The 27,255-nt window shown below is 48.6% G+C and overlaps 1 protein-coding gene across 1 annotated transcript in view; it reads right to left on the bottom strand.

Moving 5' to 3' along the window:
• Window positions 1-234: 234 nt before the first annotated feature.
• CDH26 (cadherin 26) overlaps window positions 235-27,255 on the bottom strand; it is a 38,957-nt gene continuing 11,936 nt past the window's right edge. The window contains exons 3-17 of the mRNA XM_074317674.2: window positions 27,131-27,235; window positions 25,293-25,454; window positions 20,469-20,616; window positions 18,752-18,918; window positions 18,431-18,559; window positions 16,614-16,799; window positions 15,133-15,401; window positions 12,092-12,234; window positions 10,733-10,972; window positions 9,311-9,535; window positions 8,627-8,760; window positions 5,659-5,736; window positions 3,920-3,988; window positions 2,352-2,426; window positions 235-508 (exon numbers count right to left, since the gene is read on the bottom strand). Coding sequence (XP_074173775.2) covers window positions 305-508; window positions 2,352-2,426; window positions 3,920-3,988; window positions 5,659-5,736; window positions 8,627-8,760; window positions 9,311-9,535; window positions 10,733-10,972; window positions 12,092-12,234; window positions 15,133-15,401; window positions 16,614-16,799; window positions 18,431-18,559; window positions 18,752-18,918; window positions 20,469-20,616; window positions 25,293-25,454; window positions 27,131-27,235 — 2,334 coding nt within the window. The 3' untranslated portion in view covers window positions 235-304. The remainder of the gene's footprint in view (window positions 509-2,351; window positions 2,427-3,919; window positions 3,989-5,658; window positions 5,737-8,626; window positions 8,761-9,310; window positions 9,536-10,732; window positions 10,973-12,091; window positions 12,235-15,132; window positions 15,402-16,613; window positions 16,800-18,430; window positions 18,560-18,751; window positions 18,919-20,468; window positions 20,617-25,292; window positions 25,455-27,130; window positions 27,236-27,255) is intronic.

Here is a 27,255-nt window from a genome sequence, read left to right on the forward strand (position 1 = left end):
GTATCATATTTCATTTACCCTCAGAGCTAGGCTGCTACTAGAAGCAAGAAATTACAAAATTAAATTAAACTTTCTCTGGAAAATCTGTCCAACAAATCAATTTTTTTAAAAGCATAACCTACTCTTTTGCTTTGGTTCAAGATGTCTGGTCTGAGAATATCAAAGTGTTTAATCTGAACTCATAATTTATCCTCATCCTAGGACTAGGAGGTAATTTTATGAAAGAAGAATAGAGAGAGAGATAAAATCCTTTAATAGAGATTCCCTTCCATAAATTATTTCAATTCACCACGACATACATTTTTTAGGACAAAACGCCTGACCCAGAATATAGTTCTATGAGTGAAGTAGCCTTGGAGCCCAAACAGTCCAGCAAGTCCAGAGGCAGGTCCTGTTCGGAGAAGGCTAGAGAACTGAGGGTTTCCGCTCTTTTACATTCTCCCTCTTCCGAGTAGAGGTGGGGCAGGTAATCAGTGTCCCCTTCCAGCACATCCACGCCACAGAGCTTCTGGAGAAAAACCAGGGCAAGAGATGGTAAATGCCAGAGTCCATGCACGGTTTATTTTCTCCAGGCTCTATGGGTGGGTGGGTGGATGGATGGATGGATGGATGGATGGATGGATGGATGATGGATGGATGGATAGATGATGGATGAATATTGGATGGATGAATGAGTGGATGGATGGATGGATGGATGGATGGATGGATGGATGGATGGATAAAGCTAAAGAGCTTTCACCAAGTTACCTTTGAATACCTCCAGGAGGGTGCTGTTGGAAATCTGAGCCAGTTACCTCAACCTATGTGGGAATGAGTTTAGCTAGAATCTTCTACCTTCACTACCTAACAGCCGTCCCCGAGAGGATGATCTCACCTATGGCCCGAAGACTTTCAGAATCAAACATCTCAGAGCCAGAGGCAGGAGGAGCTGGATGCAAGGCCTGAAAGAGGAAGCTGAGAAGGCCAGAGACCACCCACGTCCCGAGCTCTCAGCCGTGCCCTCCCAGGATTCTGGCAGCCAGCTCTCCCCAACTTCCTCTGGCTCACAGGAGCCCCTCGTGGGCTCTCTGTTTAGCGGGAAACACCATCTCCTGGCCCTGTATTTGCTGGTGCCCACAGGTGAACCTCAGCAGCCTCCCCCATATGTCTGCTCATTGCCTGGGTCCGCTCATTCAGGACTGGTCACTGGGTGGCCATATCCCACGAGGGGGCGGGGTGGGGGAGGAAGGGAAGCTTTGCCAGCTACCAAACGGAAGCACAGCTCTGGCCACACTGCCGCAGTCCTGTCGAGTCCTGTACTGAAGCTGAGTAGGTCATTGTGGCAGATGGACCTGGTGGGCAGATCCCAGCAGACTCTGCAGCGGGTCTGTGCTATGCAGATTCTAGCTCAGGATCCCAAGGCTGACGACAGAGCAGCGGGTTTCTGCACCCTGATTCAGCGATGTTAGGGTCCCCATAAGCTCAGTAATTCATCATAAAGCCCCGACTCTGGTGGAGGCCCACAAGGGAAGGAACCAGGCCTTCTCGTCTGTCCTTTGCGCTCATCACTACACAGGCTGAGCCCCAACTTCCCTGCAAGATGTGGCGTTCCTGGGGGTCAGCTGTCCAATCTGCAGCTTCTTTGTGCATACCTCCCGCCCTGAATGGGGCTCACACAGAGCTCACGCTCCGTGACGCGCTGTGTGGACCTGCCCCAGCTCCTTCCACTGGAACCACACACGGTTTGCCCAGCTCCCAAAGCACCTGTCTGATTTGCTCCGGAACACGTGTTGAGAGACCTTCTCATGTTACCGTCCCATGATCCCCTTAAGCCTAATCAATACTCGGCCTTCACAGAGACACACCAATCACTCTTATCTTAGGTTGTGTCCTGCAGGAGCAACCCCTGGAATGAGGGTTCCCAGGCACATGCTTGCTCTGGTCTAAACTGTGTCCCTTAAATTCCTATGGTGAAGCCCTATCCCCCGCACCACAGTGTGATGGTACCTGGAGGTGGGGCCTTTGGGAAGTCAATAGGGTTACATGAGGTCAGGGCAATTAGTGCCCTGATAAGAAGAGACCGTCCAGAGGTTGTTCTCTCGGACGTGTGAGGACACAGTGAGAAAGTGACCATCTGCAAACCAGGCAGAGGGCTCACCGGAGCCCACCGTGGTGGCACGCTGGTTTCAGACCTCCAGCCTCCAGACTGTGAGAAATCAGTCTGTTGTTTAAGCCGCCTGGTCTGTGGTCTTTTGTTCCTGCAGGCCCAGTGGACAGAGTGATTTGGGAGGAAGGGTTCCCAGGTCCGGCCTGGGTCTGGGTTGGGCAGCAGACCCCCCAGCTGGCACACTGGCAAAGGGAAGGCTTCCTACCTGTCGCAGGATCTCTGCCATGACTCCAGTTCTCACTTCCAGGGCCCCTCTGGGTACCATGGTATCCCGGCAAGCCTGCGAAGCAAAGGGGCCAAGGGCTGACACCACTGGGGAGCCTTCCTCAGCTCCCCCACATCGATGGCTTCTGTTGGCCAGCAGGTGGGGGGCCACCACCCACGTGGAGGGTGGTCAGAGCTCCCTTGGTGGGACAGTGGGGTCAAAAGCAGTTTGCTCACATGTCACTGTTTGTGTGGTGGCGGAGAAGGGAGAAAGGAACAGACCTTGTAAACACATAACTAGAAGCTCTTGCAATCATACTGCGTTTTATTTCTGCACTAAAGGTATGAAAAGCTAATGTTAGCAGTGTCTGTACTCCCAGCAGACATCCATGGGCCAGCTTTGTAGTTGCTTTGTGGGGACGGAGCCTTACCATACGAGATGTTCAGCTATGTCCTGGGTCCACAAAAGCTCAGGAAGACACCTTGTGCCATGAGCATGGCCTCCACACTTGCGAATGAGTCCACCCCTGGGACTCAGGACAGCTACATAATTGACAGGACCCAGTGCAAAATGAAAACGTGGGACCCATTGTCCAAACATTAAGACTTTCAAAAAGATGACTGTAGAGCATTAAACCAAGCACAGGGCCCTGTGCAACTTGCCAGGTTCCATGCCCGTGACACTGGCCCAACAAGGAGCCAAAGGGACACACCTGTCCATGCACAGGCCCTTGCAAGAGCGGATTCGTGGCATCGTCTCTGTGCAAAACAGAAGAATACGTTTCTGTCTTAGCTCAAATGCAGGCCGAGAAAAGATCATGAATTATAGAGATCTTCAATTCTTTTCTCGAAAACTTTCATCATAAAACTTGTGGCTCTTTGGACCTTGAATACCTCTTTCAGTTTTTGTCAGAAAAGTACATTTTTTTTTGTTAAAATAATATTTAGCTACACTAGGGAAGTCCAAATGAGGTCTGTGTTTGAGACCTGTATGAACAGCATTGTACCAGGTCAATGTTCTGGTTTTAATAACGTGCTGTAGTTATGTAGATGTTAGCCTTGGGGGAAGCTGCATGAAGGGTACTCAGGAAATCTCTGAAATAGTTTACAGCTTCTTGTGAGTGTAAAATCATTTCAGAAAAATCATTTTAGAAAGTAAAGCAATCGTTCTAGAATTTGTGCTTAGAGTATATGAGACGTGAAGCAGGGGAAAGTCAGGGCTCAGTTTGGCAGGAGGTGTGAAATCCCTGGGCCAGAATTTGACCTGGGCCAAAGCCACGTGCTCTTAATAGTATAGGTTATCTCTGGTGTCCTTAAGACAGACACAAGAAAACGTATTTACTGATGGGTGTTCTGAGAAGTGTCGTATTTGATTGGGACTATCAAATAACAACTCTTAACAACAACCAACAATAACTAGAGCTAGTTAGTTAGATGACAAGAATTTCACTGACTATGTGTATATTTTACCAGTATCACAGAATCTTCTAGAAAGGCCGCCCCTCAAGGGAACCCTTTGTCAATCATTAGTGAGGTTACTACAGCAGAGAGTGAGCTTGTGTAACTCACCAGAGTTCCCAGGATGATGGGTGCTTGGTCTGATGTCCTAACTGAAGACGGTCGCATTTCATTTATCGCCTAGGGGGAAAATACTGTTTTACTCAAAAGGTAATGCATTTCCCTCACTGAAAATAAAACAGGTATGTGTGTCCTTCTAAACCTCTCACTGGTTCATACACTCATAAGCCAATAAAACTTTGCATTATGATGAGGGAGACGGGAAATGGGAGTAGAAAAGGAAAGGTGGAGAGAGGCAAAAAAAAAAGAAAAGAAAAAGGCCATAGCAAAACGGAAGTGTGTGACCTTAAGTGACCTGAAGATGTAGGTTCTAACATTCTATCGACGGTAATATAGACCTAAAACCTGGACGTGCACACGGAAAAGATCTAGAAGGTGACGCAAATGAAACTTTCAATTTAGGGATGGGATTGTGGTAATTTTTGTTTGGGGTTTCTATTATTTTAATATAGTCCCTTCAATAATGAAATAAAATTCCAGAGAAAATCAAGCAGACAATGGACCTTAGCAGTGGTGTTATTTAAGATAGCTCATGCCTGCAGCAGATTTTAAGGTATCAGGTTACCCAATAGATCCTAAGCGATGACTAAACTTAGGGAAGGAGTGAGTGGCTGTTTATTTAACCTGTCACCATAGGTACAATTACTATTTACAGGACATTGTGAAGAGAACCCAGAGACACACCCAGAAAGAAGGCAGAGGCCTTGCTTCCTCCCCGCTTAATGGGGATAAAGATCCCCTCCCCCGCCGGGGCTGGTCAATTCCGTGGGATTGACTGCAGAGTGCAGAGCCCAGGGCACGGTCAGGAAATCAGAGCGGTCACTGTGCTTATCGGGAACAGTGCTGCTGGCCCCCGGACACTTACGGAGCAGCAAAGGAGGAAAGAAAGAGAAGGCCACCACCAGCCCACATGACATCTGTGCACAACTGAGAAAGGGCAGCCCTTCCCCCAGTGGGCACAATGCCCGCTGGCCCTGGCCCTGCTCACCCCCAGCCAGGCCCTGCCCAGTAATTTATGGCAGCGCTGGATGGACTCGCTGTCATCTGATGTGGGACCATCTGCCACTTAGAAAGGGAGGACTGAGCCAGCTCGGGAACAGGGTTTTAAGGGACATTGAATTGCATGGTGAGAAAACGATTCTCTTTTGAATTCCTCGTCCACTCTCCCAGTGACATCAGGAGAAAGTCTCCATCTGGTGCCAGCGTGGCTTTGATGTCTCTCCCTTTTTCACAGAGACAGCCCCTAGACCTTTGGCAGGCAGCATTCTCTACGTGGAATTACTGGGTTCTATTTCGATTGTGTCCATTTTCCACTCACCTGCTCTTTACACAAGTACAACTGCTTTTCCATTTACAGTTGAAATATAAAATTTCCTATTGAAAGGAGTGGACTTCATTTGCATGAAAGCCCATTTAAATGAAAGATACTTTAAAACTATGCTAGTACAAGTGGCATATGCGCATGGCAGAGCCATGAAGGGGGCACTGGGTGGGCTGAAATCTGGGCGCTGAATCATCTGAAACTTGCCCGTGAGAGGCAAAGGCTGTTAGGTTGGAGGGACTAGGGGCTTTGCAGGTGTGAATGGGGCGGAGGCAGGTGTGGAGCCACCTGGCGGAGGGGTGTCACTGGATGTGGGCTGGGAGGACCAGCCAGGGGGGTCCCTGCCATGGAAACAACCAGCGAAGCCACTTCTCTGTTTAACCCCCGGCAGCAAGTCAGCCATGCTTACCTCACATCCAAGTGTGTTGTCCACCTCAGTTGTGTTGCTGAACAGGGCTGTAGCCTGACTCCTGACCTCTGACCCTACCTGCGGGACAGAGGGAAAGAAATATGACAGGGGCTGAAACTAACGATGGCAGAAATAAAAGCAGAGAGCAAGGAATAACATCACCCCCAGACACGTTGTATCTACGCCATCCCAGAAAACACTCAGACTCTGGAAAAGACACCTGTCCTGTCAATGGCAACGGCTTACTTGGGGAGAGGGTGCTTTTGTCATCACTGGTGGGCGGGTGGAGTTTCTCGTTGTTCAGTGTTTCATGTGAAGTGATGGCAAGAAACCCTTGTTTCAATAGGGCCTCGTAATCTAAAAGGTTGTCCTCTCGGAGGCTCCCAATGATGCCTCCTGGGTCCCCGTGGATGGGCACCGTCTCATTCATTCCTCAGTTAGCAGATACTCACTAAGGGACCCAGATGTTGATGGGGCTGGATTTCTTTTCTAAGAGCTCACCAGCTTCCCCATGGAAATGGGACGCATCCATGCAATCTTGCAGACCATCTTGATCAGGGAGCATCCAGGGGCCAAATAGGACGACATGGTGTCAAAATTAATGCCAGAGACCCTAACCAAGACAGGAATGGGGTGGGGGGGGGGGGCTGTAGGAGGTGCTGTCACACCCTGTGTTGGTGGGAGAGCCCTGCGGGAGTACTCCGTGGTGGGAATAGACCATCCTCTCCACTTCCTCTTCCCCTCCGAAAGAACTTCCTTCTTCTTGGTCTGAGGGTTTGCACAAGGCTCGCCCCAGCTGCACTTGCGGGATTGCAATCCCTTCCTTCCCTGCCCAATAACTCCTTTTCACTGACGGGATGCCATGCGACTTCTGTTTACAGTGGAGAGTGGGTAGACTCAGCTGTGGCATCTCAGATGGAGCAAGTCCTCCCAAGAGAGCCGCCTGTCCCAGGTGAGTGTGTGAGCATGTGCGGGCTGGCACATTCATGTAAGACGGGTAACGAAGAAGCATGCACGCTTGGAGATGGCCTTGTTTACCCATGGCTACGAAGACGTAATTAGTAATTACTGTCAATAGTTCTAATATCAGCTGCTGCTGTTCATTGAGTGCCTGCCAAAGCCGCAGCCTGTGCTAAAGACTCACGTGTATGGTTTTTACTTGATTAAATTGCCCAGTAAACCTAAGACAGAGAGAGAACGTTACTAATCTCACTTTATATATGAAAGCCAAGGGTCGGTCAGATTATGTATCTGATAAGCCACCATTTTGGAATCTAAACCCAGGTCTGTGACCCCCGTTTTCAGAGCCCTAAAGATGCCTAGGCAGAAATGGGGGGATGTCCTGAGCAGTGAGTACCTTCCCTGCACACACGCTCGTGGGGCTGCTTCCTCCTTCCCACGACATCAGCACTAAGCTGCTGGCCAGCAAGTACAGCACCCAGGGCACCACCACACCTCATCCACTGGCTGTGCCACAGCCAGGACTTGGGGAAGTGACCCCCATGGCGCCTCCAAGCTCCGCACCCACAGAGCCACCCCTCTCCCCCAAGGGGAAGGCGAAGCACAGCCGCTGAGTCTAGAAGCCAGTTCCATTTCCCCAGATGATTGAACATCAGAGCAGAAGGGAACTGCCTGAGGCAAGGGTATCTGTCTGTTACACAAAGCACTGTTGTTTGTCAAGATGGTCTCCTGCTTGAAATGATACAAATGAATCAAAACAGCTGCTGCGGTCACTGCTGGGTGGGGGGATTCCTTCCCAGGATCCGGCTATCTGGCTAGTTTGGACCTGCCTTCTCACCCCCACACCAGGAAGGGCTCAGCCAGGCCTCATGGATGTACAGGCGTGTACATCTGCAACGACCCAAGGCTGTTACACGCCCCTTGCTTCACACCAGAAGGGAAGAGAAAGTGCGGGAAGAATCCTAGGCGTTTGGCTGCCCACCAGCTTCTCAAACCAGCGGTCACGGACCAGTATCTCCCTAGTTACTTGCGCATAAAGCCAGTGTTAACTGGACGGTCTTTTCCTAAAAGCATCCCTCCTACAAGTCTCCCTCCCAGGAGAAAATGCAGGGTGGAGGGCTAAGACACTAGTAAGATGGGGCAGTCGGATCCTCTGAGTGAAAGAGTCTGACATTTCTTTGGCTTCCGTTTTTCAGATCAACCAGCCTTAGTTCCAGTGAAGACAGAAGAGCTCACAGCGCCTCTGTCTCCTGGTCCGGCCAACCCCAGCCCAGCGGTGCTGCGAGGACGACAGGTACGGCCGGGCCAGTGTCAGAAGCAGCAGGTTTGAGAAACCAGCAGGTCCTGGCTGATTTCCTATGTCGGGGTGACTGTGGTATCATTTTGATCCACAGCCGATCTGTGAGGTTGGTTTTATCATCCGTGGGTCACAGACGAGGCTGTGGGGTTAAGTGACTTGCTCGATAGGACAAAGCTAATAAGATGCAAGGTCCAGGGCTTGTCCGGGCAGGTCAGGGAGCTCAGCCGGCGAGGATGCGGGAGCCAGTTCTGCCTTACTCTACCCAGGCTGTGGCCGAGAGCCAGTGTGGACTGATTTAATTGGTCAGCACAATACATCATCCATGTAGAGGACGTTCACCTGGTGAAAACCGTTCTTCCCCTAAACAAGGTTTCTCAGCCTCCCGTCTGCTGACACTTTGGGCAGATTTTCCTCTGTTGTAGGGTGTTTAGCAGCAGCCCTGGGCTCTGCCCACTGGATGCTAGTCTCCCACCCATCTGGGTTGTGACAATTAAAATTGTCTCCAGACCTTGCCAGATGTCCCCTAGGGGCAAAATTGCCCTTAGTTGAGCTAAAACAATTCCGTCGGACAATTTCCTCAGGACTGTTTTTCCTCTTTTGCTCCTCAAATATGAGTGAAGTGTGAAGAAGTAAGGGGGGCATAATAAGTGGGAAAACACGTAGCGGTATTGATGTCATTGTCATAAAACACAAAGTATCTCCCTCTACCTGGGTTGAAAGGGCTTTGCTCTCCTCCGTGTACACCATCAGTGTCTGGACGCCGTCCTCGGTGTGGGCCGGCCACCTGCGCCTCTTGGCTGCAGGCACAAAATGGCATCGCAGCAGGAGGAAGAGCAGAGTCACTGTGATGAGACAACGGGAAGTGAGTTACACAGCCTCGTCTGCGTCCGAGGGTTCCTCAGGGTCGTGTCCTGTCGACTGAGACTTAGCTGTGACCTGCCCTGGTCACACTGGGCCTCAGGCATCTTCGTACCTGCAGAGTCTGGCACAGCTGGCCACACAGGCAGATGCTGGGCGACTATTGGTTGAATTGATGGACTAGTCCCACGTGACCAGTAATCCTGTGTTTGCCTGAAAATCCAGCTTCCCCATTAGCCTTCCCCAAGCCCAGGAACCTGGCAAGACGTGTGTGTTGCTGCCCCAGCGTTACTACAAGCACAGGGTTGCAAATCGCTGCTTATTGAGCAGAACCGGCTTTTGCCCGACAGACAGCGTGTTCTGACCAGGCTGGCCACCTGTGATCAGAGTCTGGGACCCTCATGAGCCTCGGGGTCATTCTCGAGGCATCCCACTCTGCCATCATCTGCTCTCACCCCAGAGGACTCCATGGCCCTGGCTTACAGTCTGCGGAGAGGAACCATTTTCCCGGAACAGCCCCTGCCGACCACTGACCTGCCAGAACTGTGAACACTGCACAGAGAATCGCCAGGACCCCCACGGGGAGCCCGGCTCCTGCGACTGATGACTCCATCCCACATGCGAGTCCACTGGCACACGAACAGACCCTCACGTGGACAGTCTGCTTCTGGGAAAGCCCCTGTTTGTCTCCGATGAAAAGTGGCACCAAGTAATCACCACGTGGGAGGCTCCTCAACATGAAAAGTTCAACTGCCCGACCTGCAAAGGGAGGAGGATCTCACATGCGTTGAATCCCTCACCGTCCAGCTACTCAACAGGTGTTTACTAAACGCCTACCACGTGCCAATGCTCTGTTCGAAAGTAGGCCAACTACTGTTCAGAGGGGACAGTCGCCAAGACCACCCGCACTTCTGACAGCAGCTGTGAGTTCAGGGATTCCCAAGACCTGTCCGCCAAGGGAAGAAGCACGTAGGGCAGAGTCCATAAAAATACCCTGCGCAGAATTAAACTTCCATTTCTGCTCTCCCGGGGGGTTGGGACAATGTTTCTTCCTGGCATTGAGGAGTGACAACACAGGGAAGCTCACCGAGCCTGGCACCCACAGTTCCCGTCAGGATTTGGTCACGTAAGTGGCTGCTCACATGGCTGATTGATTGATTCCCAGGAGACCCAAAGCCCCCACCCTGAGTCACATTATTCCTGTTGATTGGTACAAGACCCCAGGTAAATACTTCTATCAGAAAGGTCATTCCAAGGGCGTGGAGATCAGCTCCCGGAAGCCAAGGCCCGGCCTTCTGGGGTAACGTGCAGGGCGCTGCTACATGCTCTGGCTCCAGGAACCTTACACGCTGTGTTTATTTGAAAATCTAGCTTCCTTGCTAGGCTTCCTCAATCCCAGGGGCTCACAGTTTCAACTGAAAAACACTACGTTTTATAGACCTATTAACAGAAGCACAAAGGAGAATGTTGCCCGTGGATGCCAGCGGTTCCTCCTGGTAGCAGCACCCCGGTTTTCCTTGGGGGAGCCCACACTCCCATGTGGATCAGAGAGGTTAAGCCCAGACCCCAGGCAGGTCTAGGTGTGTGCTCATTCCAGCCAGTCAGCACCTCCCAACTCCCACCCACCATGATGGGCGGGGCAGGTGGCCCAAACCATGCAGTGATACAAATCTTGCCAGGTGCTGGGATGGGTTCCAGGGACTCCAGCGCCACCCTGCAGCCCCCAGATGAGATCCTGCCTGAGAATGAAGGAGCCAGAGAAAGGCCGAGCCAAGGTCCAGACAGGCAGCATCGGGATGTCCTTAGAGCATCTCGCCTCAGCCCTCCTGGAACACGGGCTTACCTGGCTTCTTTCTTAGGTACAGAAACTGGTAAACTCCTTTTTTTTGCCTAAGTCTGTTTGAGTCACATCTCTGTCGTTTCAGGCCTTTATCCGGGGCCAGTACAAACACTCACCCTGGTTTTCCCCCAGTTGCCACGTGTCTTGTGCATTTTCTCCGGTGGTGTCCAGTTTAAATGTAAACGGCTCCGAGTAGGGCTCCAGGTCGCCGTCCTCTGCCTCTATGAGGAGGGGCTGGGTCACCGCAGACTCGCAGACCTCCATGTATCGGGAGCGGGGGTGGAGAGTCGGGGCGTTGTCATTGACATCCGACAGGAAAAGCTTCAGTGTCCCTGTCCCGGTCCCTGGGGGCAGACCTGGCAAGGGAATTCCAGGGGGGCAGGGCTGCTTAGCAGTGAAAGAGCCTGCCCCGTGCCCACAAACCCCTGGGAAGGCACTGTCTAGCTCCAAGGAAATGAACCACCACCCAATTGCTGAAACTGTTTCCCTTTCAAAGTCATAAGCTTTGCGTACCTGCTTTTTTGAAAAGTCAGAATATCTGGGTAGGGTAAGTTAACAAAATGCCACATCAAAACATTTGCAGAAGCAGGTAGGATGCAGAATCATCTAGTGCATTAAATGTCAGTTATGCCAGGTGTTAAGGGGGTGGGAAGGGAGGGAAATGGGTGTGCTGGGAGGTGAGGATGGAAATATTCTGTATCTGGACTGTCCACACCTGTGACAGGCTGTGATGTGTACAAGCTTTGTAAGGCTTGACCATTGGCGGACACAGCAGTGGGTACACATCCCGCTATATTATTTCTCCGAGTTCCGGGAAGATGGACCCCACTTTCCTTCCCCTCTGATTAGAAACACAGATTTACTGTGATCCTGGCCAACAGTCTACTGATGACTTCTACAAACAGTGTATCCAGCTACCTATCCCTCGGAACCTGGCTTTGACTTCACATATTTCCTTAAATACAATTATTGAACTTATTTGAAAGTTTTTGTTTGTTGAGCTTCATGTTCTGGCAGGTTTAAAAGTTTAGCCTTGGGAGGTTGTAGAGAAAATGTTGAAACATGATCATCGATCCGCCCACGCTGGGTTGATGACAAGTGCGTCCCATGCGGTCACATTTACGGGAGCTTGCAAGCCCTTCCAAGCACGGGGACGTGAACTAAGTATTTGTCCCACACTGTTGGCTTTGACAGAGAGCGAGAGAGTTGTCTTTGCACAGATGAAAAAGACATTGGGTTTGAATGAGACTTCCTCGTGGGTTTAATTGTCTCTTCTGAGGGACTAGTGCCTCTCTTTCTGTGGCATTGGTCCCTAGTTTGCCAGTACAAGAATTATCACCCAAAGTAGTCACCAGTATGGATGCACACTGATAAAGCGGTTTCTATTTTTCCCAGTTGTGCTGACTCACCGGGGTCATTTTCCCGCAGGAAGCAAGAAAACACGCTTTCCACTCCAGTTTTGGGGAAACACTTACCGTCATCAACAGCATGAACGATGATTGTGTAAAAGCTGCCGTTCACATAAGGGGACTCTCGGTCAACTTGCTTCCTGGTGACAACCGCTCCTGAGTGTTCATCTACGGTGACCCAATTCGCAGGATCGTGAACCAGTTTATACCTTAAAGAAGGAAATACGTGCAATTTTAAAAATTACGAAGTTCCGTCAAAAGACAAATTAAAATATATCACAGAAGACACAATTCCTATCAAAGTAATGTGGGAAATTCGGAGAACAGTTAAGTTAGGAGTGTTCATTCGATGGAGGCACAGGGGTGACCGCTGAAGACTCTACTCTTCAAATGTCAAATCGATATTCACTGAGCACTTTGCATCCCGTCCTCGCTGGGCTGAACCTAACTGTCCATCTTAGGGAAAACATTCATCCTGTAAAGGAATCTGTCATCAGTGGCCTATAGATGTCGGTAGCTTAATGTTCAAAGCAACCTGCCCTTGGAACGTAACTGTGAGACTCTGTGCCCTCTGGGGCTCACACGATCCACACACGGATACCCCGTGATTACCCATGGTCTCCATGTCCCCCTCACCTGTGTGCACCTGGTGCCACTTTCAGAGGTGGGCCTGCCCAGCCCTCTGGAATTCCTGAGACCTGTCACTCAGATGGCATCGATGGGACCCATCTTGGGTTGCCAAGTGCAGCTGCCCACCGTAGGACCCACAGAGGAAACTCCTGTTCCCAGAGGCCAAGCACAGAAAAGATGCAGACCCCCCGAAATGCCAGAGAAGGGAAGTGCTGCCTGCCTGCTGTTCCCCACGGGGAAAGGGCTAGTGGCAATCCCTCTCAGATATTCCATGCATCGCGAGTTTTAAAGGGACTGCAGCTTTTCCGTGCACAGCTCGACTCAGAAAGCTCCAGAAGTTCCGTGGGAGGGCAGTGGTTTTGTAATGTTCACAAATTGGGTAGAAACTCAGAGTTCATCCCTGGACCGTCTCAAGCCAGCAGACACCTCTCAGCAAGTTGGTGTGTAACCCCACAGAATGGAGAAGGCGGCAAACACAAGCAAACCTAACCTGCTCGCCAGGTCACGTCCCAACTCGGTCACAAAGGACACCCCACGTACACCTTGGCAAAGGCAAGATTGGAGGCCAATGTGAGCAGACTCTTTACTTCTTGGCTTGAGCACAGTGCAGACCGTGACTGAGACCTTCTCTGAGCCCAGCGCCCTCCAGGGCCAAGAAGCCAGCGGTGAAGCAGGTGCAGGCTGTGCCTCGGGTTCCTCAGAGGGGGGCCGTGGACCCCGCATCAGCATCACGCAGGACGTGTGAGAAGTGCAAGTCTCAGCCCCCGCCCCCGCAGGCCCCAGAAACAGGCCCATGGGTGGGCCCGGCACTGTGCATTTTCTCAAGCCCTCTAAGCACTTCTGCTCACTGCCGCCTGACCACCTGCTTCTGAGCCCCTTTAACTGTGCGTCCTCCAGAATAAGCTGGGCAAGAACGGATGGCCATTGCTGGGAAGCGTTTGTGGTCATGGTGTTACTGTGGCCCCAGCACAGAATCATTTCCCTAGTAATTCGCCTTTTAAACTTTTTTAGGACTATCGCTCCATGGTGAATTGGAATTTAAAAGAAACAAAATCGGTCCTTCCCAAAGTATAAGTTGAAAAACATGGTTTTAAGGTGCCCATGGGGGGGCCAAGCGGTTGCCAGAAATGAGTGAAGCTGGCTGGATGGGGGCTGGGGCCAACTGCTGAGCTCGGCCTCTCGAAGGGCATGACCCCCACCGTGCCCCAGGGGGGTTGGGGGGGTCATGGTCCCACAGAACACAGACCCAGTGAGGCCAAACCTTCCATTTTCCGAGAACATCCAGACCATTCAGGCTGTTCTGCCTAATCGCTTGATTTTTAAATGCTGGCAGCTTTCGTTTTCTTCCCCTTTTTTATCATGGTAAAGTACACATGACATAAAATTCACCTTCTTAACTATTGGTAAGTTTATGATTCAGCGATATCATGTACATTCACACTGTTGTGCGACCATCCCCACGGTCCTTCCCCAGAACGCTTCCTCTTGCAGGTCTGAAGCTGTGCCTGTTAAACGGTAGCCCCCATTCTCCCCTCCCCCGGCCCTGGAAACCACCTCTGTACTTGCTGTCTGTATGATTTTGACTGAGGTAAGCACCTCATAGAAGTAGACTCCTATAGTATTTGTCTTTCTGTGACTGTCATATTTCACTTATCATGTTCTCTCTTCACAAAATGTGGAAGCAATCCACGTGTCCGTCAACAGCTGACTGGATAAGTAAAACGGGGTCCGTCCACGCAATGCAACATCGCTCAGCCTTACAAAGGAAGGGCATCCCGCCGTGTGCTCCATTACGGCTAAGCCTTGAGGACGTCATGCTACATGGAATAAGCCCATCACAAAAGAGACGGATGCTGGATGGTTCCACTTACACAAGGGACAGGGAGTCGTCAGACTCAGAGACAGAGGAGACTGTGGTTACGAGGGACTGGGTGGTGGAGAAAGGGGGGCTCTTTTTAATGGAGGCAGAGTTTCAGTTTTACAGGATGAAAAGAGTTCTGGAGATGGATGGTGGTAACGGTCTCACAACAGTGTGAATTTACTTAATGACACTGAACGGCACACTTACAAATGGTCCAAACGAGAAACTTGACATTATATACATTTTACCACAATTTGAAAAAAGCTGTACTTCTGTTGCCTGGAAGCCAGAGGGCTGCCAGTGTACAAGCTTGGGTAAAGAGGGGGCTAGAAATACATAAGGAATTATTCTAGCACAAGAAGAAGATTCTACAAGAGAAATATGCCAAGTGCAAAGGGAAACGAGCAAGTGAATTCCTGGTGGGACTGGAGAAAGTTCCAGAAGGAAGAGGCCTGGGACCTGGGCCACTGGGCATTCTGGGGGCTCCTGGTATGTTCATAACTGAGACAGAGTCAGCCTCCCATCACATCCAACGAGCCTGTTTTCCAACAGGACTTTGCTCAGGTATATGGCTCGTTCTGCTTAAACAACCACCTTAAACGGGTCGTCTTCTCACCGTATCTGGTTGGCGTTTCTGTCTGGATCCGTCGCATTAAAAATTCCCAACTGAATCCCAGGTGTGGCACCATCAACCGCACTGACGACCAAGGTCTCGGGGTGGAAGACCGGCGGGTCGTTGGCGTTGGTCACCTGCACGCTCACGGTGGCGCTGTCTGCTGGCCTCCTTGGCTTCTGAAGTTCGCCCCCATCGCAGGAGAAAAGCAGCTCCTCGTTTTCCACAGCAATGACAAGGCTTCGTGTAGGGGGACTTTCGTAATCCAAAGGCTGCAAGCCCCAGAGAGAGGATTTCATTAGCACCTGCCAGTGCTGCAGCCAGCGGCAGCTCAGCACAGTTTGTGGCTTCTGAGCGTCATTTATTATTTACATTGTCTTTGATAATGATCAAGAGACAGTCATCAGCTCATTTTCAAATCATTTATGGAGCTCTTGTTGTGTTTTTTTTTTTTTCCTCCCCCTCTCCTGGTTGAAAAGAGCCACCATCCATCAGAGGGTAATGAAAAATGCAACAAAAACCATAACCTCATGAAACATTAATGTGACAACCCTGCTGCAAAAAGAAAAAGAAAAAAAACACTCAGGGAACCTGAAGGAAATGTGCATATTAATGATCATAATTATCCAGGGTAGAAAGTGGTCAGTGACTTAAAAGGACTAAAAGCCTGGGGATGTTTGGAAAATTCAGCCCCAGGCATGTAGGGTGCAGGACCCACAGAGCCTGGCTCTTCACAGCCTGTGGGGGCCATTGGCATCACCTGGGAGCTCGTTATCCTGACTGGCAGGAGCGCAGGCTGCACCCACACCTACTCACTGAGGTCTGCCTTTGAACTTGGTCCCCAGGTTGACTTACATGCACTGCATCAGGGGCACTGGCCCCTGAGAGCGATGAACACGAACGGCACTGGAGTCAGGCTGCCCCAGTCGGAACCCTGCTCCAGCTGTGTGGCTTCATGAAAATGACCCAGCCTCTCTGGGCTTTGCTTTTCCTCTCTGTCCAATGCAGGGCCCACTCCCCCTTAGGCAGCAGGCCATGTACCAGGAGCCTGTGATACTTTTACTAGCCTGCACAAATGTTCCAATTTGTTTTAGATTCAGATGGAAAAAAGTGAACTCTTAGGGTTAGGGAAAGTGTTTTAAATATTTTTATCATGTCAGAAAAAAATGACATTTTGGGGCCTATATAAATCTATTAAATCTTGTCTAAAAGAAAGTAAATGTTGAGGTACTTAAAGTCATATCAAAAATAATTTTTAATATTGACGTTAGTTTGGTAGAAGGAAGCACGGAGGCCAAAGGGCCAAGGGCCACTGCAGAATCCATGACAGCCCTGCCTCCTCAGCCGGGGACCCTGGGCTCTCATGACTGTGCATGTCCCGTGCTCAGCATACAGTGGGTACTCAGCTGTGCTGGCCCCTCTGTCATCACCACGGACCTGCGGGATGGGGCCACCTCGCTGGTACCCATTGTGGATGGCTTTACCTTGATAACATTTAAAATCCCTTCATTGGTCTCAGGGTCAGTCACAATGTCAAAATGTCCCTCTTCGTTGCCATCCATTATGTTGAACGTCGCTCTCCAAGCTGGCGTGAATGGCGTGTCGCCGTCTTGGACCGGGAGACGCAGCATGTCCCGGCTGACTCGGCCTTCGGGAACCTGAATTTTATACTGAGAGAGGCAATCACCGAGTCCATGTCATGGAGATAAAGAACCGCAATTGAAAAAGAAAGCAAGCAAGAGAAAGTCAGCCCGTGGCACGACAGCTTGGATATTTCTCTTGCTGTTGAACTTGACCTCAAGGAATTTGAAACTCTGCCTGACACAGCAGAACAAGCATCAATAACAAACATCTCGTCCCTTCTCCTTGTGACTTGGTGCCTACAGCTGAACAACTTTGAAAGCACTCTTCAATCTGACGCAGTGCCCTATTTTTCTAAGAATTTTAAAAATAACACACATCCTAGTTTATGCTGCCTAAAAATCCTAGCTCTTCTCCTAAAATAGAACTCTTGTGGTTACTTAGATTAAGGCGATCATTTTTCTAACACATGCAGATCTTTAAAATAGATGGTTATTTAATACTTTTGGTGACAAGATAATTTCCTTCAATGAGCACATAAAATAACAGGGTTTACTTTTTTAGCCTTACTTTTGAGAGCACAGCTTTTTACCAAGCCAGAAAACTTGGAAACAAGGCTCAAACATATTATTTTTCAGTTATTCTGTACTGTTTGGTGAGGTGCTTTCATTGAAAACATTTCAGCGTTGGATTGTACAATTAAAAAAATTTAATGACACTTTAAAAAAATTACTTGTAGCATTTCTTTATGTACCTGATTCTGTTTTAGGTGCTTTGAGCAAGACAGACAAAAATCCCATCCCCGGGACGATGACTGAGTGTGTGTGTGTTCCTTGTGGGGTGTGTGGGGCAGGGGAGGAAGGCCAGGAGAAAGACAGAAATACAATGGACATTTTCCTTTAATAATTTTTTTTAAAAATTGGAAACAGGTCTTGAGTAGTTGTTATCCTCTATCTTAGCAATCTTGGATGTCTTAAATGGTGTAGTATTTCCAAACTAGTCTGAAGAGTGGATTTCAATACATCCTTCAAGCCTGGGGATCCTGTGGCATGTGAACTCCTGCATGGAACCCTGATATACAATATAAGTCAGGTGACCAAGAAGGGCCAGGCCAGAGCCTGCCTGCTTGTCTTCCCTGTTCTGGAGCCCTGGAACACTGTGGGAAAAGCTCAGGTCTAGACTTCTCACGCGGGGGCCATTCTGCCACCAAGAGACATGTGACAATATCTACAGACATTTTTGGTTGTCCCAACTTGGTGTGGGGGGTACTCCTGGCATCTCATGGGTAGAGGTCAGGGTTGCTGCTAAACATCCTACAAGACAGCGGACAGCTCCTCCCCACCACAAAGAATTGTCCATGCCCGAATGTCAGTAGTGTGGAAGCTGAGAAACCTGACGTTCAGCGAGCGTGGGTGCTCTAACCTCCCTAGGCCTCAAAGCCCGCATCTGTGAAACAGAAATCGTGACGGACTTCCAACAGGTAAGAGTGAAATCAGACATGGAAAAGATCTGGGCACAGTTTCTGGCACAAAGTAGTGAAGAACGGAAGCTCATGTGACTGTTATCAGTTGATTCTATATCAGTATGGTTGACTTCTCGATTCTAACCCAAGTTATTTTGGAGAATGACACGGCTGTAGGGTGATGTAGGGATTCCCTGAGCCTATGACTTAGGGTCAGTTGTGTCAGGGCTTGGAATCTGAGGTAGCCAGGTGACGTACCTCCTTTTGAGGGAATGTGGGCCTGTGGTTGTTGCCTTCTTGCACGTTGATGTGAACTGTGGCCGTGGAGGACAATGGTGGTTCCCCACAATCTGTCGCTCTGATTAGCAACGTGAACCGAGGAGAAGTCTATGTGGGAAGGAAAAGGAAAGTCAAGCCCCAAATACGGGACAGGGAAACGTTAATAAAGAAATATTCCATTTTCGCAATTTCAGCAGCAAGTCTAGCCACAGAGGGTTTCTCACTGCAAGTGTAAACCCTCAATCGGGCTCAGACATAGAGAACACATTTCATGTTTAGAAATAATAAAATCCACATAACCTCATAATCTAAGCATCCTGAGAGTCGGATTTCTCCAGTAGTCCGGTCAATCCTGAAGCCACTTTCTTTCAGTAACGGCATTTGAGAAACAAGGGAATAAAGGACTTGAGAATTTGGAGTGTTTTCTTGATCCAAGTCAACTGTTAACATCTGAAAAATAGGTTGACCTGGAAAGAATTTTTTTTAATTGTTAAACAATTGGCCAAAGACAGTCTATCAAACCAATAGGAGGACAGTTTTCTTTTGCCAAATGGTATTGGGGCACACGCCAGAATGGATTAAATATTTAACTATAAAATCATCCTATAGACACAGTAGACCAAATAAAGATGAATATTTAAGTAGTCATAAGGTCAAGAGCACATTTCTACTCACAATTGCAAAAGCAGAAGATTTACAGGACAAAATTGATAGATAGATTTTCAGATGTGTGGCCAAAAAACTATAGACAAAATAAAAGGGAAATGATAAACCAGGAAGTCATATTTGAAATATATACGGCAAACATAGGCATTCTTCATATAGAATGAGGAGGTTAAAATCAAGAAGAAAAATAACAAACACGCTAACAGAAATGGATAAAGAAAGGAACAAGGACCAGATAAATAGAAATGGTCAAGAAACCAATCAAAACATTGAAGTGGTTAAAAATCAAAGATAGTACTACCTTGGGCCCTCTTACGTTGGAGGTAGGTGAATAAATTGGAACGCTTAAATTGTGTGTGCGGTTTGAAGCAATTCTACTTCTCTGAATTTATGCTAAGTAAATAATACTTAAGTGGGACACAGATTTAGCTCAGATATGCTCATTGAAGCATATTTGTGAAAATAACAAAAAGTGGCAACAAAACACAAATGTCCAATGATAGATTAGCGAAATACCTTAGAGCACATTCATAAAATAAGACACTATTGGATGCTGGGGAATACTATTAGATTACAAACAGCAAAAGTGTGTTTTTCAAAAAGAAAATCCATAAATATACACATGTAAAACAGCACACCCATATATTTGTCAGTATTTAATATACATATGCATTTTGTACTGATAAAGATTAAAAATGGATATGGACATACAAATATGCCTTTGAAATTATAAAAATCTGTGAATATATACCCATAGAAATATAACAGGGAGTGTATATATGCACATAAAATGCCAAGAAAAATACTGAAAGAATATAAAAACAGGTACTTATCTGTGATCGTGGTAAAGGTGCTTTATATTTCAGTCTTTTCTTGGAAATTGTCCAAAGTTTCTAAAGACTGTTTTGCACAGTAAATAACCCTTTTTATTACTAAAATAGATGCACATTCTAAAAGAAGTGATTTGGTTTTAAAGACTCACAGAATTTTTGGCTCAGAGACTTTAGGCGTCTTCTTGTTGCCATTGTACAGATGGGAAATGCACGGAGATACTCACAGCTCACCACCCTGCTCTGCCTTTTTCCCTCATTGCATTTGGCTTTATCTTAATTGGCACTGACGTATCAGCTCTTCCAATGGAAACAATCCCACATGGCTGTAATGTTGCCAGCGCACTGTGAGGCTCCAAGACCCCTAGCCTTTGTCTCTACTCCAGGGCCTGCGACCTTTGAGATGTGGTCAGGACCCGTCTCCCTGACCACGCCCCCCCCACCACTAGGACCCCCATCCCCACCAGTGTGGAAGCGGGAGAACCTTTACAGAACAGCGGGCAGAAGCCCACGGCACACACCTGCGGTGTGATTCTCTTGCACATGGATGCTGAATTCCTCCTTTGGGAACTGGGGTGCGTGGTCATTCATATCACGGACCTTGATGTGGAAGATCAAGGATTTATCCACGAGTTTTCCTGTTGTGCGATCCACAACATCCAAATAAACCTAGGAAGCAGAGACCTGTATTAACATGCAGAAGCACTTCCCGGTGAAACTCATCCAATAACAGCCGAGGCACTGTGCGTTCTGCGTGGTCTTCTCCCCCAGCCTGGAGGTGCCTTAGGTCGGGGGCCAGGTCACTGTCGCGTGCCCTATGACCCCCGGGACTGAGCACACTGCAGGCACGGACCAGGCGCTCAGCAAACATTCATAGAACAAACCAGTGCACTGACTAGAAACCCACAGAATGTGCACCACCAAGAGGGACCCTGGTGTAAACTGTGGGCTTGAGTCAATGTTCAATACTGGCTCCTCAGTTATACCAGCTGTGCCACACTGACGGGAGATGCTAATGACGGGACGGGGTCAGGAAAATTGGGGGGGGGGGTGGAACTCTGTATATTCCACTCTATTCTTCTGTAAACCTAAAATGGCTCTAAAAAGAATAGAGACAGTTCATTTTTTAAGTTCCTACTTGTAAAATAAAAACTGGGCAACCATATATACTGGGGTGCCAAAAAAAAGTATACACATGACTTGTATTCATCTTTTGTTACCGGTATATATTGAGTATTACAATGTTAATATAGTTTTTTTATTTCTTAAAAAGTGTATACATCTTTTGGCACCCCAGTATATATATATATTTAAAAGTAAGTCTCATCTGGCTTGCTGCTGACGCTCATTGCTCGGGAGAAATGTGCTTTTATTTGTCGAAGGCTGAAAAGACTGTGGGAAGGAGTCAGCAGTCAGGCACAGGCTCAGTTACAGGAAAAGGGGCAGGAAAGGGGATGAAATGTTGCACCCAGACGTTCTCAAGGCAGACGGCCCTTGACGGTGGGACCACTGGTTTCTCAGGTGTCACCTGGCTGCCAGGTACAGAGACACTGAGGAAGCACAGGGTTTATTCTAGAAAGTTCAGGGAGGCCCAGGAGGACTCAGGGGAACTGGGCTGAGCCCTCACGGACATCAGTTCCTTCCTTGCTTGCAGAACCTCTAGTTGGAGGCACCTTGTCACCCCACCCTATGCCATGGAGGTTCCGTGGGTCTCGAGCCCTCAACTTGGAGGCAGAGGAGCCCAGGTTCATGTCCAGTTAGACGTAGACTTGACTGTGCTATCAGCCAGTTCTTCACCACTTCCCTCTGGGGCCACACAGAGCCCAGAGCAGGCAGCTTCAGCAGGCGGGTGTCTCAGGCCCTGGCCGGCTCCAGGCAGCATCTGTACTCTTTAGTCCCCTCCTGTCCGTCACTGCACATGCCTCCCTGCAAACTTGCTGCTCACCCACCTGCATCCCACACAGTGTGCCCCCTCGGGGTCCTAACATGCTGACCTGGGCCCCCCAGTCTACTCGGGTTCAGCTGTCTCCTCTCTCCCTACAATACGAAGGATGCTGCAACGTGACTGCTACCGCCTGGTCTGCTTTGGGGTCCTAACATACACTCTTACATTTTTATGCAAATTGGCTTTCTCACACCCATTCCTGCACGCGCTTCCATCATTTGTGAGTGTGCTGCAGCTCTTTGGTCCTAGTCAGCCTGGCTTCTGGCTCTAAAACTCGGCCAACTGTAATCCCCCCACTGGAAAATAAGAACCACATATTTGTTTTATGTTTATTATTTCAGATTCCATGTATTATCCTAAAAGCTACATCTGAGACCTTTACTTCTATAAGATGCCCAAGAGGCATAAGTGCTATTCATTCTTTGGCAAGATGTTCAGACTTTCTGGGGAACCCAGAGTCACAATGGAGACAGGAAATGTCATGAGTGTTTTCTGCTCTCGGAAAGGGTTTAGCTTTTGTTATCGCCTTAAGGCCTCTGTCCTTGGATAAACGATCCGTAGTATACGGACATGATGGAGTGGCACGTGTGGGTTCGAAATTCCACATGCCAGATCCATACTCTTAGACACAAATGAGCATATGGAACCATCTTAACTGCCAAACACACAGTACAAATCACTTGTATGCACAGGCTGTAAGTGTGCAGAGAGGACAGTGTCGGGATAAAGAGCAACAAAAAGTTATTTCGAGGAACATGAAAGGGTGGATTGCCTTGAGTGTATTTGTATCCTATGAAATTGAGCGTGTTCTGATATAAACAGGTGAGATCCTTACACAGAAAACAGACCTGTCCCTTTCCCAATCTGCCTTAAGTCTTACAGCAGTTCTCAGCTGCTGCTACTGCTTCTCATGGCTCATGGGGTTCCCAAGAGGCTGGCCTCCCCACCCACCTCCTAAACTCGAGATTTTCAGTGTTTGGTCTCATGCTACTGACTCCTCGACCATCCTCGAGCAAAGCAGTGCTTCTAGGAATGTCTTTTTACCACTACATTCAGTTTACTTAATTTTTAATAGCACCTGTCTTTATGGACCGCCAGAAACCAATGGTAAACATTCTCATACCTAAGCAGAGGGTTAAACTCCAGTGCTTGGAGTTTAACAGGTTAAACTCCTGTCAAATTGTGCTCGTCCCACTTTTCGTGGCTGGTCATCTTCCTCCCCGGCCTGTTTCCTGTCCTCCTAACCACAGAGCTTACCTCTGTGTGCTCGTTTCCTATGCCGCTCTAACAAAGTACTGCAAACCGGTGGCTTACGACAAACATATGTTCTTTCACAGTCTGGAGGGTAGAGCCCAAACCAAGGTGTCAGCAGGGTTGGGTCCTCTGGAGGCTCTGAGGAAAAATGTGTTCCAGGCAGCTCGCCTACCTTGTGGTGGTTGCCAGCCATCCTTGGTGCTCCCTGGTTTATAGACACAGTCTCGGTGCCCAGGTTTACATGGCATCCTCCCCTGCGTCTTTCTCTGTATCCAAATTTCCCTCATCTCATAAGGACACCAGTCACTGGATTAGAACCCACCTAATCCAGTATAATCTCATCTTAATTTGAGTAGGTCTGCGAAGACTCTATATCCAGATAAACGCACATTCACAGGTAGCAGGAGTTAGGACTTGAGCACATCGTTTTGGAAGACACCATGCAACCCAGAGCACCCCAGAAGGCAGAGACTACACGCTGCTGCGCTCATTCATTCATTCATCGACCCTCCTGCTCTTGACGCTGGGTCATGGCAGTGAAAAAGACAGGCTCTCCTCCCTCTTAGAAGTTACACTCTAATGGGGCGTTTGACCATCAACAGAGACTCAGCACAGAAGTACAATTTCAGGTAATGGAAAGTACTGGGGAGAAAGTAAACCAGAATAATGGGACCGAGAGCCATGGGTGGGATGGGGGCACGCCTCAGAATTCCCACCTTGTATCTTCTCCCATGGAAATACACAGTCAAGTAAGGGGCCCAACTACCAAATAAGCACAGAAATCGATGTGAAAGGACTGCTGTGGTCGATGCTTTGGGCGGTGGAAAATGGATTTGATCTAGCCAGAGAGGTCACACAGCGCCTTGAAATCGATGGGACAGGAGCCATGGGATGCCGTGTACATCACCCACACATTTCCCCGTTTTGCTCTAAACAGTCCCTGGGACCTATCTGCGACTGACTGCCGAGCTTTTCCATCTAGACGTCAAGTTTCAGAAAACATTGTGAATGGCCAACCCTTAAGACTTCATTAGCGGTGTTAAAAGCAAACAAACAGTGACAACCAAAAAACCCACTAGACGTTTTGTTCATCCTTGCACAGGTCCTGTGTCCTGTGGATGCCCAGGGCCGGTAACACCAGCGTCGCTGGGCAGCCTGTTAGCATCCAGAGGCCCAGGCTCCACCCCCTCCTACCGAAACAGGACGTACATTTTAACAAGATCACTAGGCAACCTGTTTGCTCATTAGAGATCGAAGCTGTCCCAGACCCCCCTGTGACAACTCTGTATACCTTCCTTCTACCAGCCAGGCAGAGTCTGTGGAGAAGGCAAGGATTTGTGTGGATAGAAACCTGGAGAGATCTCTGCATGTCTTTTGGAGTTTGGGGAGAATTTCTGCCTGTTTAAAAATTAGAGATTCAGAGCCTATCTGTGAGTTAAGGGAATATATTATGTGTACAAATATTTTGAGGTCACTGAAGAAAAGTTCCCTAAATTCTCTCAGATGTTAACACCTTCCCACCCTGAAGGAGGTAATACTCAGCCAAGCAGGCCTGAGGCCCAGGCCCACTTTCAGCAGAAGTCGAAACAACTAACACTTGACTTCCTAAGAACCTCCTATAAGTTCAGGCTGATAACCCCCATATGGCTTGGGGCATTTTTCTTTATAATTTCCTTTCCTGTTTTAGAACATGAATTTCAACTTCACAGTAGACCATGGTTTGGGGATGATGAAATCATAAAGAACACCTGGAGTCACCCTAAGACACTCACCAGGTTGCAGTTCCTAATTTCTCAGTTATTAGGCAACCCAGGGGGTCTGTTGGTGCTGCTCTCCATAGATTTCAACTGTGACTCATTAAAAGATTAATTAGCCCATTTTATAAATGTTCCGTAGCTCTGTGCCCAAACACTTTCAGATACCCCGGTCTTGCTGGGATACTGGTCTTTAGTGGAAGGTGTGTTCACATCGATTGCAGAAATCATTACAGAACCAAAATCCAGACTCCAAAGGAAGATTACAAAAGACGTCTGCAACCCATGCACATTCTAAAGCTTGCCATCATGGCACACGGCTTACCGAATACCGTATTCCTGCAAGAGCTTTACAGTAAGTCCCAGCTTAGAAAATATCAAATTTTAGGTACCATAAAAGATGGCGTTTTCTCTCGATCAACAGGGCGGTGCACATATATTTTTCCATTCTCATGATCTTCTATAGAAAATAAACCAATCTCTGGGTATTCATCTACACCAGGTCCACTGATGAAATACATTAATGACACGTTTTGAGACATATGATTGAACAGCTGGAAGGAGAAAAAAACAAAGATGAGGATGAGAAAAAAGCACTATGCACATCCAATATCAAGACTCAGATTCAAAGGCATTTTGGAAGAACCAGACTCAGCAATTACACATCTGAGGATTTAGCCTAAAGAAATAGATGGATATACAAAGATGCAGGAACAGGGAATACGGTGGCAAGTTGGCTTTTAATGGTGAAAATGAGAAACAACATAAGTGTCTACCCACATGGAACGAGTCGTGTAACAGTACCCCGTCACCTAGAACGGGACTTGGCAGCTTTTCAGGGTGTGTGTGAACTGCCGTAAAAACGGGTATGACACGTGGGGAAGCAGGAGAGGCGACCTGCAGGGCAGTGTGCATCGTGTAGTCCCGTTCTGTTAACAGACTCACATCAGTAAATGGAGGGAAGTGTCTGCAGGAATATGTACTGACTGTTAATACAGGGTATCCTTCCGTCCAGGTCGAGAGGCGTGAGGCACATGGCAAACCTTCAGAAAGCTGAGTGAGCCAGTTTGCTGTGTGGCTTCTGGCCCGCACTTACTGGACCTGTAAAACAGCCCTGTGATGCCAACACTCTCATAGGTGCCATTGGTGGGGAGCAGGTCGGGGCTCCCACGTGGGAAGGGTGTGCTACGTCTGGAATTCGAACCCGTGGAGTCCCCCTGACGCGGGGAGTTTATACTTCTAACCACTGAGCTTTGAAGACTTCCTGTAGATGTTTTCTTTCTAATAGTAGACATACACTGTTTTTATAAACATGGCAAAAATATGTATGATGTTTCAGTGTTTTCTAGGAATCAGAGAACGTCAGAGCTGTTGGGGACTCAGTACATAATTCAAAGGCCCGTTGGGGTCAGGAAGGGAACGAAAAGGAACTGCATGGTCAGGTGTAAAACTTCCGGCATTCCAACATCACCGAGTGTCTTCTCTGATGCTTCAGCTGGTACTCAGCGTCCGAGCGAGGGAGACAGTGGGACATCCTGGGTAACCCAGGCCCCACCTCTTCATTGCTGTGTGAGAATGCAGGCTCCGTGTGGTCAGAGCTTCCAATTTTTAAAAAGCCTCCAGAAGTGTAGAATTATAATACAATCTCTTCTTTTCCATGTTTAATTGTAAAACACACATAACATTCGATTTACCTTTTTAACCATATTTAAGCGTGCAGGTCCGTGGCATTAAGTTCATTCTGGTTGTTGTGCGACCATCACCACCCTCCGTCTCAGAACACTTTCCATCTTGTAAAACGGAAACTCTGTACCATTTAAACATTGACTCCCCAGGACGTCATCCCCACCCCACCCCTGGCACCCACTGTTTCACTTTCTTTTTTATTTTACTTTCCCTTTTGCCCCCACCCCTAGCCTCTAGTAACTACAATCTCCTTATTTTTGAATAGTGAATTTTTAAAAAATGACTGCATGGGCCAAATAAAAGAAGGCTGCAGACTGGAAATAGCCATCGTGTTGCCACAGGTGATTCTGATTCTCTCGGTGACACTCGCCTGGAGAAGTGACTTGCCCAACGTCAGGACGCGAGCCCCAGCCCAGGGCCTCTCCCACCGCTTCACTCCCTGGCCTCACCAGCACGCAGCCTGTCAAGACTTAGCCCTCTCCGGAGGGGCCATGCCTAGTCAGAGAGGATGATGGAGGCCGTGCCTTAAGTGTAGCTGCCTTACCTCCCCAACAAGCTTGGGGAAGGGTCCTGAGTCTTCCTCCTCCAGTTCCATGGTGGTGATAATCCATCGTCTCTTGGATCGCCGCAGAGGCCGGTGGCTCTCTCCCTGCAAATGATGGTGACAGT

The sequence above is a fragment of the Rhinolophus sinicus genome, chromosome 13, assembly GCF_057876585.1.
Source record: "Rhinolophus sinicus isolate RSI-liver-muscle chromosome 13, RSI-T2T, whole genome shotgun sequence".
NCBI lineage: Eukaryota > Metazoa > Chordata > Mammalia > Chiroptera > Rhinolophidae > Rhinolophus > Rhinolophus sinicus.